The 16,968-nt window shown below is 39.5% G+C and overlaps 1 protein-coding gene and 1 long non-coding RNA gene across 2 annotated transcripts in view; one reads left to right on the forward strand and one right to left on the reverse strand.

Moving 5' to 3' along the window:
* Positions 1-16,968, reverse strand: part of Nars2 (asparaginyl-tRNA synthetase 2, mitochondrial) — an 80,590-nt gene that overhangs the window by 19,692 nt on the left and 43,930 nt on the right. The window contains 1 exon segment of the mRNA XM_048359805.1: positions 5,034-5,166. Coding sequence (XP_048215762.1) covers positions 5,034-5,166 — 133 coding nt within the window.
* LOC125361372 lies at positions 14,599-16,963 on the forward strand. Its single transcript, XR_007212940.1, has 3 exons — positions 14,599-14,632; positions 14,695-14,696; positions 16,550-16,963. It is a non-coding gene; the product is annotated as an uncharacterized LOC125361372 (long non-coding RNA).

Genomic DNA, 16,968 nt, shown 5'->3' on the forward strand with positions numbered 1-16,968 from the left:
AAAGAAACTGGTGGGCATATGGGTTCTAAGGCACTGATTATGAAAAAGAGTTATGACAAATAATTTCTTTTTTTTTTTTTTTTTGCCAGTCCTGGGCCTTGGACTCAGGGCCTGAGCACTGTCCCTGGCTTCTTTTTGCTCAAGGCTAGCACTCCGCCACTTGAGCCACAGCGCCGCTTCTGGCCGTTTTCTGTATATGAGGTGCTGGGGAATCGAACCTAGGGCCTCGTGTATCCGAGGCAGGCACTCTTGCCACTAGGCTATATCCCCAGCCCATGACAAATAATTTCTGATACAGAGAAGTTGGAATCCAAAGTCTTGAACAACAACGAAGATAAAGTTGAAAGGAATACGTTGAACTTTAATTCTCTCTCTCTCTGTCCTTACCTTCCTTTCCTTTGTTTTTTTCTTTTTGAGGGGGGAGGGTGAGAGAGAGAAGATTACCCTATGTAGTGCAGGCTGGCCTTCCTTCTGTCTCAGTTTCCCTACTGGGATTGCAGTTGTGTACCATTATCCCTTGTGAGGAAGGGTGTTCTAAAGGCCTTTTACCCTAGGATGAGGAGAGATGCTCAACTGTAGTTTAAAAATAGATAAATAAATAATAAATAGTAAATGATGAACAGAAACAAAAAAATTTTAAATTCTAAGTGTGGAGGAAAAGAAGGGAACAAAATAATATGAATCCAATGGAGAGGGAAATAAGAAGAAATAACGATGAAAGAACAATTGAAGGCTAAGAATTCTATGCCTTGAGCCTCTATCACCTTCCTGGACAGCAGTGAGATAAAGACATTACCAGGTAGCTGGATAATTTATGAAGGGTTGTATACCTCAGTCACTGAGCAAAGCCCACCTCAGCTAGGAGGAAGAACACCTGGATTGGATGGTCTGCCTGCACTCCTGAGCAACACAATATGCCTATCTAAAGACGAAGACTTGGAGCCGTGCCGTTAAATTGGGGTCTTTTAGGAGCAGTAAATTTTGATTTGAAAATGAAAATCACTGACTTCCCCAACACACTTTCAGACTATGCTCCATAAATATATTTGCAGAAAACAGAAACTTAACTGAAGAATGAGCATAACACTATGAAGTTTTCAAAATGTACTACTCCAAGTAAATATTAGAGTAGTAAAAACTTATAACTGAAAAATAAAGCAAGCCTCTATTCAAGTGGAAAAGGGCAATAGACAAAATGATATTGACATGAAGATGATATGAAATATGTACATGGAAAAATGAATATGAATGGTGTTCAATACAATTTAAAACTGTAATGGGGTTCCCCCAAGGGAGGGGATCACAATGTAATGGGGTCCGAGGGTGGGGGGATCCCCCATCCCTCCAAGAGTCCACTACTCAGAGACAGTCTCAAGTAAAAAGATGGATTTATTGGGGAAGTAAAAAGTATACTGACTGGCCAGGGTCATGGCCCAGACTCGGAGCTGGAACCACACGCCCCGGGCCACGCTTGGGGTCAGGTTATAAAGGCAAACACCACATGGTCAAGCCTGCCACACGCAGGTGGCCAGTGAGGTTACACCACTTACAGAGCATGCCAGGTCACACGCAGGTGGCCAATGGGGTTACAATCTGCCTCATAGCAACTGTTTGAACCAACCTATCATTCTAGTTAGGCTTGGTGCATTGATTTGGCGGGGCTCACATGATGTAGGTGGATTCGCCTACTCACGGGAGGGCGCGGGTTTAACCTTGAGCATTCCACTACTCAGGTGGTCAAGCAGTTTACGCGGGTTTAACCTTGAGCATTCCACTACTCAGGTGGTCAAGCAGTTTACACAATCTCATCACAGCGAAGGGGAACTTCCCTGGATAGGGCGGGGAGATCTTAGTGAAGATGGAGTGCTTCTGCTCTCTTTAATCTGAGATGGAGTCCATCTGACACACCTCAACAACCAATGGTGGCGCTGGCCAGATCTGACCTCCAGGAGTATTACAAAAACCATGGTAATATCTGTGCTGTGCCTTATAGTGGAAGTTAAATATGCAGTAACCTTGACTTAAACACCTTTTAACACTTAAAGAATTAAATAGTAGCTGATAAGTTATCAGGGGGAAAAAAGCCTTTATTACAACATTCAAACAATATTTAAGAGACTGTTCTTTATCAAGGTAATTAGATTTCTGTGGAAATACTATAATTTATAATGGAAGTAAAAGAGAAGCAGGAGATCACTTTTGAGGGAGATTTTTCTTCTGTCTTCAGAAAAGGAGTTTATATTCTAATTGCATAATCAACAGTGAGTTCCAAAAGTAGCATCAGTGGAGTACAACAACTCTAGTAGCAAAACCTGAGTAGTCTTACCTGATTTACATGTTCCTCTTTTACTACCTTTATGAAGGCCAGCATTTAGACTCACAAAATTATTCAGATGCCTTCTTGTGCAATTTTGTAATGAACTGTTCAAAGTGATAAACTTTTTGCTTTGGTGGTACTGGGTTTTGAACTCAGGGCCTCCTGTTTTGTGGGCAGGTGCTATATTACTTTAGCCACACTCTCAGATCTTTTTGTTTTTGTTAGTTTTTGAATAGGGTCTAACATATTTTTTGCCTGGGTTGTCCTCAGGCTGCAATCCTTCTATCTAGCTTCTATCTTAGCTTTCTTGTTGAGACACAGTCTCTCTATTTTCTTTTTTGCCTGGGTTGGCCTTGAACCTTGATCCTCCCGATCTCTGTTCCTAAATAGCTGTGATAACAGGCATGTGTCACTGGGCCCAATCTCCAGCTGGGATACTTTTGAGAATAAAAACGTTTTATTATTTTTAAACGGACACATACAAATGTCTGAGCGTAATGAGGAGGGATACTGTGTGATGTGTACATTATACAATGCTTATCCTATTGTGAAATACTACACCAGACCTTCTGGCTCCTAACTTTTATCTTAATTCTTTTTGACAGTAACACTACTAGAATGGAAAAAATATTGAAAATGCCTAACAGAATAGTGGTAGTTACAGCTTACAGATGACAGTGAGTGGAGAATTAGGGCGTATTTAGGGAACTTTGGAATAATGTGTATGTTCTGTATCCTGACTTTTTCAATGTATGTTTATACTGGTTGTGATATTATTATTGTGTTTATTATTTTGTTAGATGCTTACCAAAATGGTTGAAACTAAGTAAAGAGAACAAAAGAAGAATTTTTTTTTCCTTTTTGTAGTACTGGGAATAGAACCAAATAATACAAAATTGTGTGGCAGGTTCCAATGAAAGCTGCATAAGGAATGCATAAGGACTCCTTCAGATACTCTGACCCTAAGATTCTATAATCTAGAACAGGGTTATCCCCCTGGGGCACAACAGGCCCTAAGCCTGAATTCTTTGGTGTGGGGGGGGGAGGGGGGAAGGTACTGTTGTGCTTTGTAGGCTATGGAACAACAATCCCCTGCCTTTACCTACTACACGCCAGCAGCAACCACTCTGTCTACTCCTGTCCACTCCCTGGTAGGAACACATACAATGTCTCATGGCCTAGATAATCTACAATAACCAGTAGAAGGTGTTCGGAGTTTGGAAAGCAGTGCTACGGTGTATAGCCAGGTTGGACCTTCAAGGCCGAATACCCTACCTGGGAATTTGGGAATGTTAATTGCTCATAGTTTAGACTTAGGCTCCTCTTCAGGAATGTCAGGCCCAAAGGCACTGCCTCATTCAAGGTTATGTTCCTTTCAGAGGCTAGCCATATACAAGACTGATTTCCCGGAGCCAGATCAAAAGCCTATCCCCTTGTATTTATTTGTTTTGTTTTTGTTGCCAGTCTTGGGGCATGGACTCAGGGCCTGAGCACTGTCCCTAGCTTCCTTCTGCTCAAGGCTAGCACTCTACCTCTTGAGCCACAGCGCCACTTCCAGCTTTTTTCTATATATGTGGTGCTGAGGAATCGAACCCAGGGCTTCATGTATACGAGGCGAGCACTTTACCACTAGGCCATATTCCCAGCCCTCCCCTTGTATTTATAAGGAACAAATGAGGAACTATTTCAGCTCCAAAGTTTTCCATAGGCTAGAGATGGCTCAGGCTTTTAAAAGTGCATTACAATTCAACTTTTCTCTCTGCCTAATGCTATTTTCTTCTTTCCTTCTAGGTGGTAGTCTCAAGAACATTCCTTAATAACCACTCTGCCAAAATATCTCTGACTTAATTTGTTTACTAGAAAATCCAAAAGATGACAGGGAAATAAAATAATGAGCCTAATCTACTTGTGGCATATATGGCACTTATACTTTAAATGGAATTTGTCATTGATGGGGTAAATCAGAGTAGAAACATACAGACATGATTAGAAAAGGGGAGATGATGGGAAGTACCAAAGTAAGCATATCCTAATTATAAATCAAATTATGTTAGCAACCAAAATATTACTGAATAGAGAACTCAAAATAATAACAATTATTTCTAGGTAATTATTAGGTGCCATAAACTGCTAATGTTAAATACTAAATGCTATATATAATCTATATAGCTAACATATAGATATCTCCATATATTTACATATATCGATAGATATCTATATAATACCTGTAGATATCTATAGATAGATATATAATGTGTCCAAACCTCTCAACTACCTTATAAAGTAGGAAACATTATTCTCATTTTTACATGAGGAAATAAACGACCAAAGAAAGTAAGTTCTTTGTATAAGGCTACATACAACAAGCAAGTTGTAGCACTAAAAGCCAAATCCTGGTCCACTCAACTCCAGAGCTGTGTGTTCTCTCTGCGTATACCTACAGCCTCCAAAACAAGGACTCCCACTGCCCCTATTTTTATCTCCCTCAAAATCATTCCTCATATTGCTGCTAGAGACAGGTTTCTAAAATGTACCTCTGACCATGCTTGGATACAACTTAAATATGATTTATCTGTTTAACTATTATACCACAAATGTTGGTGAAATTTGTTCAACAATTCTCCATCCTATGCAAATCTATAATTTATAAAGGTCTAGGATAAAAATATATACAAAAGTATTTTAATGCCACAGATAACTGAAAATTTGTACTTACCTGCATGAGCTCTTGAAGGGTCTCAACAAAAGAAATCTCTGCTTCCACCATATAAAATTCTGCCAGGTGTCTCCGGCTCTGTGAATTCTCAGCTCGAAATGTTGGACCGAAAGTAAACACTTGAGCAAAAGCTCTGCAATTCAAGATTAAGAGCATGAAAATAGGATTCATATGATTAAGTAAAACACTCAGTGAGGTCTAAGGAAAAAAAATTTGTCTGTCATGTTAACAAGCCCACATATGTTACTTTCTTTATTGGGTGATAATAAAGTTTCATTAAAAATATTACATCTATAGCAACCATTTTATAGTAATAGAATTTGCAACTGCTTTTCAAACCCTCTGATTTTCTAAATATAGAAATATAACCACTTCTGGGTGTACTGCAGCTACTGCAGCTGCCTAAACAGCAGGCAACTACAGTTCACAGCAATCAAGAACAAAGTATAAAGGAAAAAAATACTACAGCCCAAGAAACCACACAGACAACCCAGTTAGTAACAGCGAAAAATAGAATTTCCTTTGGATAAGTTGGGCTCATTTATTGCCTAAATAATGGAAAAAGGATGTCAGATATGTATAGCAATTAACATTATTCCCAGCCTACTCAAGTCTTGTACAATTTATATTTTTCAATTAATGATGAATGACTGCCTAAATTTGGAAGTGAAAGCAGATTTTGAAAATCTATCTTCTTTGGTTCTTTTCAAAAGGAACCATAGTTCAACCAGCCAAATGAAGGGGAAAATGCTTTATTTTAAAATTGCTACAAAGCAGTGGGTACTACATCTTCATTCTTTATTATGTGTTTCTGTCATATTAAGACAAGGCAACAAATGACATTAGAGCAAACATATATGAAACAGTAAATATTTCTTAAGGACTTAACTACAAATTTTTTAGAGCAAACAAAGAGTTTTGGGGATTCTTAGCTAGACTACTGAACACTCATTTGTCTGTCATTAGCCAAAGACATGAAGATCAGTGAACATGACCGAGAGTGGGAGTGGTGGTGTGTGCTTCGTTGTTTGAAGCCCTGGAGGCTGAGTCAGAAGGATCGAGGCACATAATGAGTTCTAGGACAGCCTGCAATATGTACCCAAACCTTGTCTCTAAAAACAAAACTAGATAAAAATCACTAAGCACAGTATAAAAAAATAGGAAAAAAATCTAAGTACCTGCCAGTTTTATTTTTCAAAGAAAAGAGTCTGGGAAATGAAACTACAGTAGAAACTAAGTAGTACTCTGGAAAATATAACTACAGTAGCTATCAAGAGGTTTGTTTTTTCTTTCAAAAGGCCATTTCAATTGGTAAGAAGCTTAAAAATTTATGTTCTGTCTCTACAGATGCATTCCCGAGACTGTAACCAGTTAACCTTTGAGAACCTCAGCTTTTAATAGAAAGATAAACAGTAGAATTTCAAATATATGACTGAAGTTAAGTCTCTCTCAAGATTCAGACTCAGAACTGTCTACTGAAGTGCTCCTGAAAGAATAAACCTATCTGTGCAAATAAAAACGTGTGTCTCAATCATAAACACAAAGTAACAAACACTGCAGCCTTTTGTCTTTACATTTCCCTGGTTCTGTTCATCTCAATGAATCTACTCAAGCACTCAAGTCAGACCGCATGACCCCCCTGGCCCATGCTTCCCATTACAATATTGGTTACAAATCTCAATTGCTTACACTTCGGAAAACTCAAATCTAGTGACTCACATCCAGAGTCCCTGTCAGTGTAAGCCCTTCTCTTCCGCTTGGAAACGAGGCTTCTGTTGTTTAGAGACTGTCTTGTGCCATAGCTCAGGCTCCTCGCCTCAGCCCCCAGAGTTAATGGAATTACCGACATGTGTGCCACCATGCTGGGCAAGGAACAGTCTTTTGACTGGTGTATGCCATCCATGCTTCTGGCTTCAAATTACTATGAGTTTTAAAACTCAAATTTGATTATGTCCGCCTAATTTAAAATCTTCCATGTTTCTACACTGCCAAAAGGATAAAATTCGATCTCTTCAACCTGAGTTTTCCTCATGCACCCTTCTTTTCTCCATTTACTCCGCGGACCTCCTTACAAAGCACACCCCTGAACCTTTAAGTCTGAATATGCTGTTCCATCTCTTATAATGCTCCATCCCTTGCTCTTCTCTCTCTAAATTTATGTTACCATGGAACTTTCAAGATAAGGTTCAGGTGTCATTTCCCCTCTGAAACATCTCCATATAGCCCCAGCCCAAACATATTTAACTGTATTATTTTGTTCATGTATTTATTCTATAAGGCTTATCCCCGTGAAAGTAATTATGTTTTAAAATATCTCCCTCTCTCCACCTCACAAGCCATGAAAATTTCCAGAACAGGAATCATGTTTTATTCATGTTTGCAACTCTAGTGTGTGGATAAAACAGGTGCTCATGCTGAATGAATGAGCACTAATGATGATTACGGGCTTCCTCAGCATCAACTGGAAAAGCACAACATCCCTAACAGCAATGTTATCAACATAGAGAAATACTGAGATATACATTTCTGACGCTATTACTTGATACCTAAAATGAGTATGGAAAGTAGGTCAAACAATTCAGCTCTGTCCCAAACAAATGATTTCAAAGTAACAAGGGCTCAAGTTTCTAATCTGTGACAATGTCGTCTCAAGGTAAGTTGGAAATGTTAACAATGACATTTCTTTCTGGTGTTGCATCACAAACGTACACAATATTTACATGTCACACACAGTGACACATGCCTGTAATCCTAGCCACTTAGCAGGCTGAGATAGGGAGGATCTTAGTTCATGAGCAGCCTGGGCAAAAACTTGCAAGACCCCACCTGAACAAAAAACTAGCTGGGTGCAACAGCACAAGTATATCATCCCAGCTGTGCTATCTGAAAATAACAAACACAAAAAGGGCTGGGGTGTGGTTCAAGTGGTAAAACACCTGAGTGGCAAGCAAGAGCCTAAGTTCAACCGAAGTATGGGAAGGGAGAAGGAAGGAAAGAAGAACACAGTATTTACAAATGTTAATGAAGACTGAAGTGTATTTTAGTAAAATTATCCAGAGTATAATGTATCATAGCTAATTTAATTTGGAGGCTCTGGAATACAAGGAAGGCCAACGTACGGAACCTCTATGCCGAAAGACATGTGATTTGTTGAGGGTACAAGTAGTAAAAACAAAGTAGCATCAAACAAGAAGTTCAAATTCAAATCACAAGGGCATTTGCTTTCCAATCACATGCTATGTAAAATGCTCTAGAATGAGCAGTAATGGGGATACTTAAGATTTAACAATGGTGAGCGTCTTTTCCTAGATATACTGAACAATTTTTCTAACAAAAAATGTAAAAGAGAATAAGCTCAAGTTCTGAGGCAGTTAAATAATATCTAGTAGAGTAAGGAAGACAGGTGGCCCTGGTGATTCCTTGGATTAATAGAAAGAAAATCAGCTGGATGGTATGGTAAAATTGCTAAGCATAGTAGCCAGTCTTTAAGCAGAGAGAATGCTTGAACTATTCAATAAAGGTCACCCAATAATAATGCCCAGTGCTCTATTATAAAGTAGTGATAGTATTAGCAATAACAATGGTGGTACTTTAGGGAGTGACTTTCACAGATCAAGCATTAAATGTAAGAATCTTACAGTGTGCCTTCTGTAGTTGACTCTGTACCACTACTTCTATTTTCCAGTTAGAAACTACAGTTGTTCAGAGGTTAAAAATATTTTTCAAAAGTCATAGAACCAGGTACTGGGAATGTGGCTTAGTGGTACAGTGCTTGCCTAACATGCATGAAGCCCTGGATTCCATTCCTCAGTATCCTATAACAGAAAAGGCCAGAAGTAGTGCTGTGACTCAAGTGGTAGAGTGCTAGCTTTGGTTCAGGGACAGTGCCCAAGCCCTGAGTTCAAGCCCCAGGACTGGCAAAAAAAGGTCATAGAACCATTGTCTAGTAGCGGTGAGGTCAGATTCAAATTCAGATCTACTCTAATGCTCACAATCTTGACCATGATATTAACAAAAATTACATTCACAACTAAGCATAAACTCAGAAAATTAGAGTGAAAAATTCATAGCACATTCTGTCTATGCAAAGATAACTAGGTAAGTAGTTTGGTGCATTCATTTTCCTTTTGGATAATTTGCTTTGTTAGCTGGTTTTTTTTTTTTTTTTTGGCCAGTCCTGGGCCTTGGACTCAGGGCCTGAGCACTGTCCCTGGCTTCTTCCCGCTCAAGGCTAGCACTCTGCCACTTGAGCCACAGCGCCGCTTCTGGCCGTTTTCTGATATGTGGTGCTGGGGAATCGAACCTAGGGCCTCGTGTATCCGAGGCAGGCATTCTTGCCACTAGGCTGTATCCCCAGCCCCTACAGCTGTTTAAGATACGCTGTATTCTTGAGAATAAGAGTAATAGATTCTCATTACTGTTTTATAACTTTCTGTAAGTTATTTAGGCTTTTTGATCTTCAAATTCTTACCAGGATAAGGAATGGTGGAGAGTTAAAGTTGATTTCTAATGTCTTTTGCAACCACTTTGTTTCTAGATCCATGTGCAATCACTATTGTTATTTTAATTCAAGCTAATTTCCTTCTCGTTTTTCAAATTTCCACAGACAAGAAAGCTATTTGCAGCAAGGCTTGAATCAATCAGCATTTAAAATCTGAGAACAAGGCCATTTCTAAAATAAGATCCAAAAGCCAGGTGAAAGGCCAGTAATGCTGTGAGCAGACAGAGCAGAAAACATTTAGTACTAAAACCATTCTTGTGCCAAATTATGGAGAGAGGAAAGCTATATAAGGAAAGTCCATGAGCTTTGAGTTGACATGTAAGATAACAAAAGTACACTTAATACACATAAATCAAGATAGCTACAAAATGGCTTTTTGGAAAATAAAAAGATTACAAAATGGTTCCACAAAGGTCACTTTCTCCCTTACATGCAGTTTTATGAAGCCATCAAGTCGACAAAATGGTCACTAATTACTTGTCTGTTTATTCTTCCAGGATTTGAAATGTAAGAGCAAAGCTTCCTACTCTTCAAGCAGAGGAACTGTTCTCTAGGTGGGGAAGAACTCACCCAGCAGGACTGATCAGCAACTTCCTCATAATTCCTCCCCCACTTCGGTAGCACTTCTCTCCTGTCAGTTCAGTTCTAGTTCACTGAGCTCCAAGCAATTCATCCAACCCCAACTGGCCTTTAAAACAGTCATTGGCAAATGGTGCTAAGTTTCCTCATAGGAAACAATCATCAATTTTACTACCTTCAGGTCATCTACACTATTGATACTGCAACTTATGCCATACATTATTTTACCAGGTCTAAAAGTGAATTCCGGGCTTCTCTTTTTCAGTCCCGCCCACCCCCACTTGTCTATCACACAATACACTTGATAAAAGGTATACAATGTAACCCTCACCATTTCAACTATTCATCTCAAGATGCTTTTGGGAGGGTGACTTCTGTAGTCTGAAAATTCTTGGCCATTTATGCCAAATGCTTCTATACAATGTTCTTTAGGATGTGTTCAATATTTTATTTGCAACTGCATTTTTGAACCAAGGAAATTTTAATCTTGATTACATAATATTACATATTACATAATGTAATAGCATCTGAAAAAATTCTGCTAAAGGGGCTGGAGGGTTGGTTGGGTGTCTTTAAGGAGATGAATTAAAAAGCATACTCCAAGAAATGGAACTCCAAACCCCTAGTTTCTGAGGTAGGAAAGAGCCTGCATGCATGAAGAACAAGAGTAGGACAGCATAGGATGAATGGTAAAGGACCAGTTAGAAAGGCAGTGAATGGATTTATTACATACTCCTTGAAATATATAATTGTATTTTCCTAGTTTTCCTCCTATTTCTCTGATCTCTGCCTCTACCTGCTCCTACATGGCACTCATCCTAGTTATTATTAAACACTGGCAAGGCAGAAATACCTTATACTTATAATCCTAGCTACTTCAGGTCTGTAGTTTGAGAACTGTCTGTGCAGAAAAGTTCATAACAGTCAACTAGTTACCTAGTGTGTTGGCACATGACTGGCATTCTAGCTATGGGAAAGTTAAGCAAGTCCGTGGGACTCGGTGAACACTGTCACCCTAGCTAATGGAGAAAGCAAAGAATAAAAGGTCCAGGAGAATGCTCAGGCAGAAACAGAGACTCTATCTCAGAAATAAGTAGCACAAAAAAACGCTTGAGGCTCGGAGGCAAAGGGACTGCCCATCAGATGTGAGCAGCCAGGCCTGAGTTCAAATCTCAGTACTGTAAAAACAAAATCTGAAACAACACACAAAAAAACCACATTCTTCAAAACAGTCCCAGACTTCCTTTTCTCATACATGCTATTTCTAAATGATCTACTTTAGCAAAATATTTTAATTATCTACCAATTACTATGCAATTCACAAGCTTATTCTCTGCATAGACCTCTTTTTCTAGGTTCCAGATTTCGATGTCCATTCATTCAGCTGACCTGTTACCAAGTGTACACATGCCTCTCTCAAGCCTGCTGTTTGGTTTCCATTTTCTTCCAACATTTTGGGTCAGTCCTCTTTATATACTTGTTCATAGTATCACGTATTTACTAGCCACAGAACCTTGACATATACATCAATAGTGTATCTCCATTGTATTGTAAATTTCACAAGTAGCTCTTCTCATTTTTGTTTTTACTGTTACTATGGTATCCTTAGCCTAATGAGACAATTACTTTCAAGTAAGCAGACTTTTCTATAAAATATGCTTCTTGCCAAACAATCTTGAAACAGCATTAGGAAAGGGCATCAGGGTAAGAGCGTAAGAGAGGATGGTAAACAGAATGTCACTTACTAAACAAAAAATTCTGCCACATCCACAGAGGCAATACAATATAACAGAAGCAGGCTTTTAAAAGTAACTCCTCACATTTTGGCTTTCGCTCTGTAGGCAACACAAAGGATGTTGGAAAGTACTAAAATTAAGTAACCTCTGCTTTAAAGACTTTTCTTTTTGTGTGTGCGAGTACTAAAGTTTGAACTCTGGGTGTCACACTTGTTAGAGAGTTGCTTTACCACTTGAGTCATTCCTCCAGTCCTTTTGGCTCTTGTTATTTTTGAGATAGTCTTACGTTTTTGCTGGGACCAGCCTAGACCACAACCCTCTTATTTATGTTTCCTATCCCAGCTGGGACTACAAGTTGTATGCCACTATGCCTAGCTAGGTGGGGTCTCAGAAACTTTTTGACTTTGCTGGTCCAGAACTACAACCTTCCCAATCTCAGTCTCCTGTGTAGCTGAGATGAAAGCATGGAGCTTCCTGTTTTCCTTGGGCTGGCCTGAAACCATGACTCTCTAGATCTCATGTAGCTGGGATGATAGTATGCACCACTGTGCCCAGCTATTGGTTGAGATTGGGGTCTTAGGAACATTTTGCCTAGGCTGCCTTGGAACTTTGATTCCCCCTATCTCCACTGGGAAATGGAGGAAGATGTAGCTAGGATTACAAGTGGGAGCCACCAGTACTGAACTAGACCTTGACTTTTTTTTCCCCAGAAACTATTATATTACCTCAAAACAAATGTAACTACTCTAAGGATATTCTGCCTAAACCCATAAGCACTCAAAACTTTGACTTTTGCTGGTAGGAAGCGCCATTTCATCATTCCTGCTGAGTAAACTCTTTGGAGGACTGACTGAACAGGTGGTCTTAGCAAATAACAGTCTCAAGAGACCCATTTTGCTGTCTTTCCAGCTGAATATTTATCCTCCTATTTCATTAAGACAAATCACTTTTCAAATTCATCATTTATGTAGAGATTATCCCTTTGGTATTTCTTCCATATTAGTGGGGTCTGCCCTGAGGACCACTCAGGAGAGCAACACCTAAGGACTTCATACTTATATGTGATGGTAATGGCACATGTACAACTTTGTGTTTAGATGCAGTTTTAGATTATAAAGAATTCAAGCCTTGCCATGTCTGGGACCTGACACTATAGGGGCAAATGGGTGATGATGGCAGCAAGCTACCAACTGTCTTTGGGGCTCAAGTCAATAGATGACTCTTACTTCTGAAGGTTATAGTAATTAGGAGCAGGAATAAGAGACCTCCAGAAATTCTGACACTTCCACTTGCAAGTTAACTAAGTTCTTAACTTCTCTAAGACTAAATTTCCCCATATGAAACAGGGCTAATTATACATATGAGACTACTTTTTATTAGCATATATTAATTGCACAAAATAATGGGTTTCAAATATACCATTTTCACTAGTATTACTTTGTTCATATTCATCCCTCACTGTCCTCTTTTTCTTCCCATTCCTCACCTGATGATCCACCATGGGTTCATCATAAAGATGAAATAAAGTATGCAGAAAGCTCAAACAAATACAAATTATATGGCAAATGATCAACAAATGGATAGACTTTTGCCTTCTTCGGGTCTATAGCTCTTGGCCTTACAAACCCTTTACTCTTAAACAGATTGATTTACTTCTTTTTGCAGTACTGGGAATTGAATTCAGCCTCATGCTTCCCTTTTGCTTTATTTTTATTTTATTTTATTTTATTTTGCCAGTCCTGGGCCTTGGACTCAGGGCCTGAGCACTGTCCCTGGCTTCCTTTTGCTCAAGGCTAGCACTCTGCCACTTGAGCCACAGCGCCACTTCTGGCCGTTTTCTGTATATGTGGTGCTGGGGAATCGAACCCAGGGCCTCATGTATACGAGGCAAGCTCTCTTGCCACTAGGCCATATCCCCAGCCCCTCCCTTTTGCTTTAAAGTTTGGCTTTTTTCCAGATAGGATTTCACACTGTTTTACACTTAAATAATTTTAAGTAATCAGCATTTAATTGTTTGAATGTAGGAGAATATAATTAATCTTTTATGGCTAAGTATTTGTGTTGTTCCTCATATATTTATTCTTGCAAATACATTTGTATATAGATTATCTGTTTAATTTTGGTCATAGTAACTTTTTCTGTGCATGTGTGCCAGTTCTTCAGCTTGAACTCAGGGCCTGCACACTATCCTTGAGCTTTTTTGCTCAAGGCTAACATTCTACCACGTAAGCCACAGCTCTACTCTGGCTTTGTGTAGTTAACTGGATATCAGAGTCTTATGGACTTTCCTGCCTGGGCTGGCTTCAGTCTGCAATCTTCAGATCATAGCTTTCTGAGTAGCTAGGATGACAGACATGAGCCACCAGTCCTGAGCTGGGTCACAATAATTTTTACTAGGCCAGCCTCAAACTATGATCCTATTACCTCCATCTGATGAGTAATGAGGAGTACAGGCACACAATAGCAGGCTCTCCTTACCCTGTTCACTTATTTCAAATTTCAAAGAGCTTTTGTTTGTTTTTAACCAATAAAATTTTCATTTTGTTTTCTTCATAATTTCATTAGGTTGTATAATTCCCCCTCCCCCGCCTTATTTTATAGAAAAGGACTTCTGGCCTATTGAGGTTTAACCTCTTCATTTGAAGAGAAGAGTACTGTGCTGGGAAGTACACAGGCTTTAAAGCTCATGGGCCACTATGCACTGGTAGCTCATGCCTGTAACTCCTTGCTTCTTAGGAGGCTGAGATATGAAGATCATGGTTTGAAGCCAGCTGGACTGAAAAGTCCATGAGACTCTTGTCTCCAATCAACCACTAAAAAGCTGGAAGTGGAACGGTAGCTCAAGTGGTAGAGTGCTAACCTTGAGGTCAAGGACAAAGGCTCAAGAACATTGCCTAATCTCTGGGCCTATGTTTTGGTCTTGTCCCTTCTACTTCCTTTGAGTCAGTTACTTAACCTCAAGTTTCTCATGCATAAAATGGTACCACATGGGACACCTCTTTGGGGCCCATGTCAAAGGGAGGAATTTCACTACTATCTTTTCTTGGCTTCCCTTTCATTTTCAATAAACTTATTCTGTTTATCTTAAAAAACACACACACACACACACACACACACACACCCGAGCAGCTGTCTCCACCATGAGGGATCGTGTGAGAAGAAGTTCAGATGACGGGGACAAACTGCCACCTACAAGGCTGTCCCTTACTAGGGGCTGCTTCCAGCCCTCAGAGACCTGAGATCCGAATGCATACCTTTTGGCTGCTTTGTCTCCTCGCATATTCTGTTTCAGAGAGATTTGATCACACAGGGGTAGGAGGAGGAGAGGAAACATCTGGTCCTCTGGCCAATAGAGGCAGTGAAATCATTTGGTACATAACAGGACAGATACGTATACTTCTTGTGGCCAAGATAACTATAACTAATGGCCCTTGGAAGAAAAAAAGGTTCCCCTCTCTTAACAAGGCTATAACTTCTAACATTTATTATTTCTTTTTCTTACTGGTCCTGTGAACTCAGGGTCTAGGTGCTGTCTCTGACCTTTTTTGCTCAAAGCTAGGACACTATCACTTTGAGCACAGCTCCACTTACAGTTTTTGATGGTTAATTGAAGATAAGAGTCTCATGGACTGGCTGGCTTCAAATTGCAATTCTCAGATCTCAGCCTTCTGAGTAGCTTAGGCTTATATATATGAGCCACCGGTGCTGGGCTCCAACATTTATCTTTAAAGTTGAATTTTTAAATGTTAAATTCATGTAAAATAATGATAAGCACATTATATTTCATAAAGAACACATTTTTCACGAAAAACATTTGTTCCTAAAACAAGCAATAACTGAGAGGCATGGTAATGTTTACATATTTCTAAGTCTTTGATGTTTGGCTTAACAGAAGACTGCTAGATTCTATCTGCTTTTGCTTTCAACTGGTGCACATCAGATGCACATATCATGCAGGCTTTGGAAAACTCAACTGTCCACTCATGAGAGATGATATTAAAAGGCAAATACAACCTTAATCTTATCACAAACTAGTTTTAACTAGCCCTCAAGGACTCACTCAAAAGTTTCAGGGGGCCTAGAGGATCCCAGATCATACTTTGTCAACTATCTTAGGAATGGCTCTCAGGGAAGAGCATTCATTCTGCTTCTTGGAGGACTGTACTCAGAAAGCTTAGGGAGAGGGCTGGGGATATAGCCTAGTGGCAAGAGTGCCTGCCTCGGATACACGAGGCCCTAGGTTCGATTCCCCAGCACCACATATGCAGAAAACGGCCAGAAGCGGCGCTGTGGCTCAAGTGGCGGAGTGCTAGCCTTGAGCGGGAAGAAGCCAGGGACAGTGCTCAGGCCCTGAGTCCAAGGCCCAGGACTGGCAAAAAAAAAAAAAAAAAAAAAAAAAAAAGAAAGCTTAGGGAGAGGCTTGGCCATTGGTATATTAAAAAGTTTCCTAGGTGATTATGATGTGAATCCTTTAACAGCTGAATTACGATTTGCTACCCTGAAGAAAGCGCAGACCAATTACTAAAAGTTTCTTGATGACTATGATTTAATAAACAGAAGTAACAAATACTGAAAAAGATGTAGAAACATTCTTTGTATATTGTTTATGAGAATGTGAAATGGTACAGCTGCCACAGAAAACAGTTTGGCATTTTCTCAATGAGTTAAACATAGGACCATCCAGCAATTTACTCCTGAAGAATAAATACATAAACAAATATATGCAAAACATATACCATACAATAGAGCATTATTCAGCAAGAAAAAGAAGGAAACACTGTTGCATATCATAACATGGATGAATCTTGAAAACATGAGGCCAAGTGAAAGAAGCTAGACACAAAGCCAACATATTATGGAATCTCACTTATATGGAATGTCCTGTCTAGGCAAATTCATGGAGCCCGAAAGCACAAGAGCAGTTACCAGGGGCTGGAGGAGAGGAAATGGAGATTATCTTAACAGAAATATCACAGACTGGGTAGTGTAAACAATAGGGATGTATTAGCACACAGTTTTGAAGGCTGGAAATCCAAACTTGAGGTATCAGTAATGTTGGTTTCAAGTGAAGCCTGACTTTCTGAGGGCCACCTTCTTGCGATGTCCTTTCCTCTTCTTT

The sequence above is a fragment of the Perognathus longimembris genome, chromosome 13, assembly GCF_023159225.1.
Source record: "Perognathus longimembris pacificus isolate PPM17 chromosome 13, ASM2315922v1, whole genome shotgun sequence".
Classification (NCBI taxonomy): domain Eukaryota; kingdom Metazoa; phylum Chordata; class Mammalia; order Rodentia; family Heteromyidae; genus Perognathus; species Perognathus longimembris.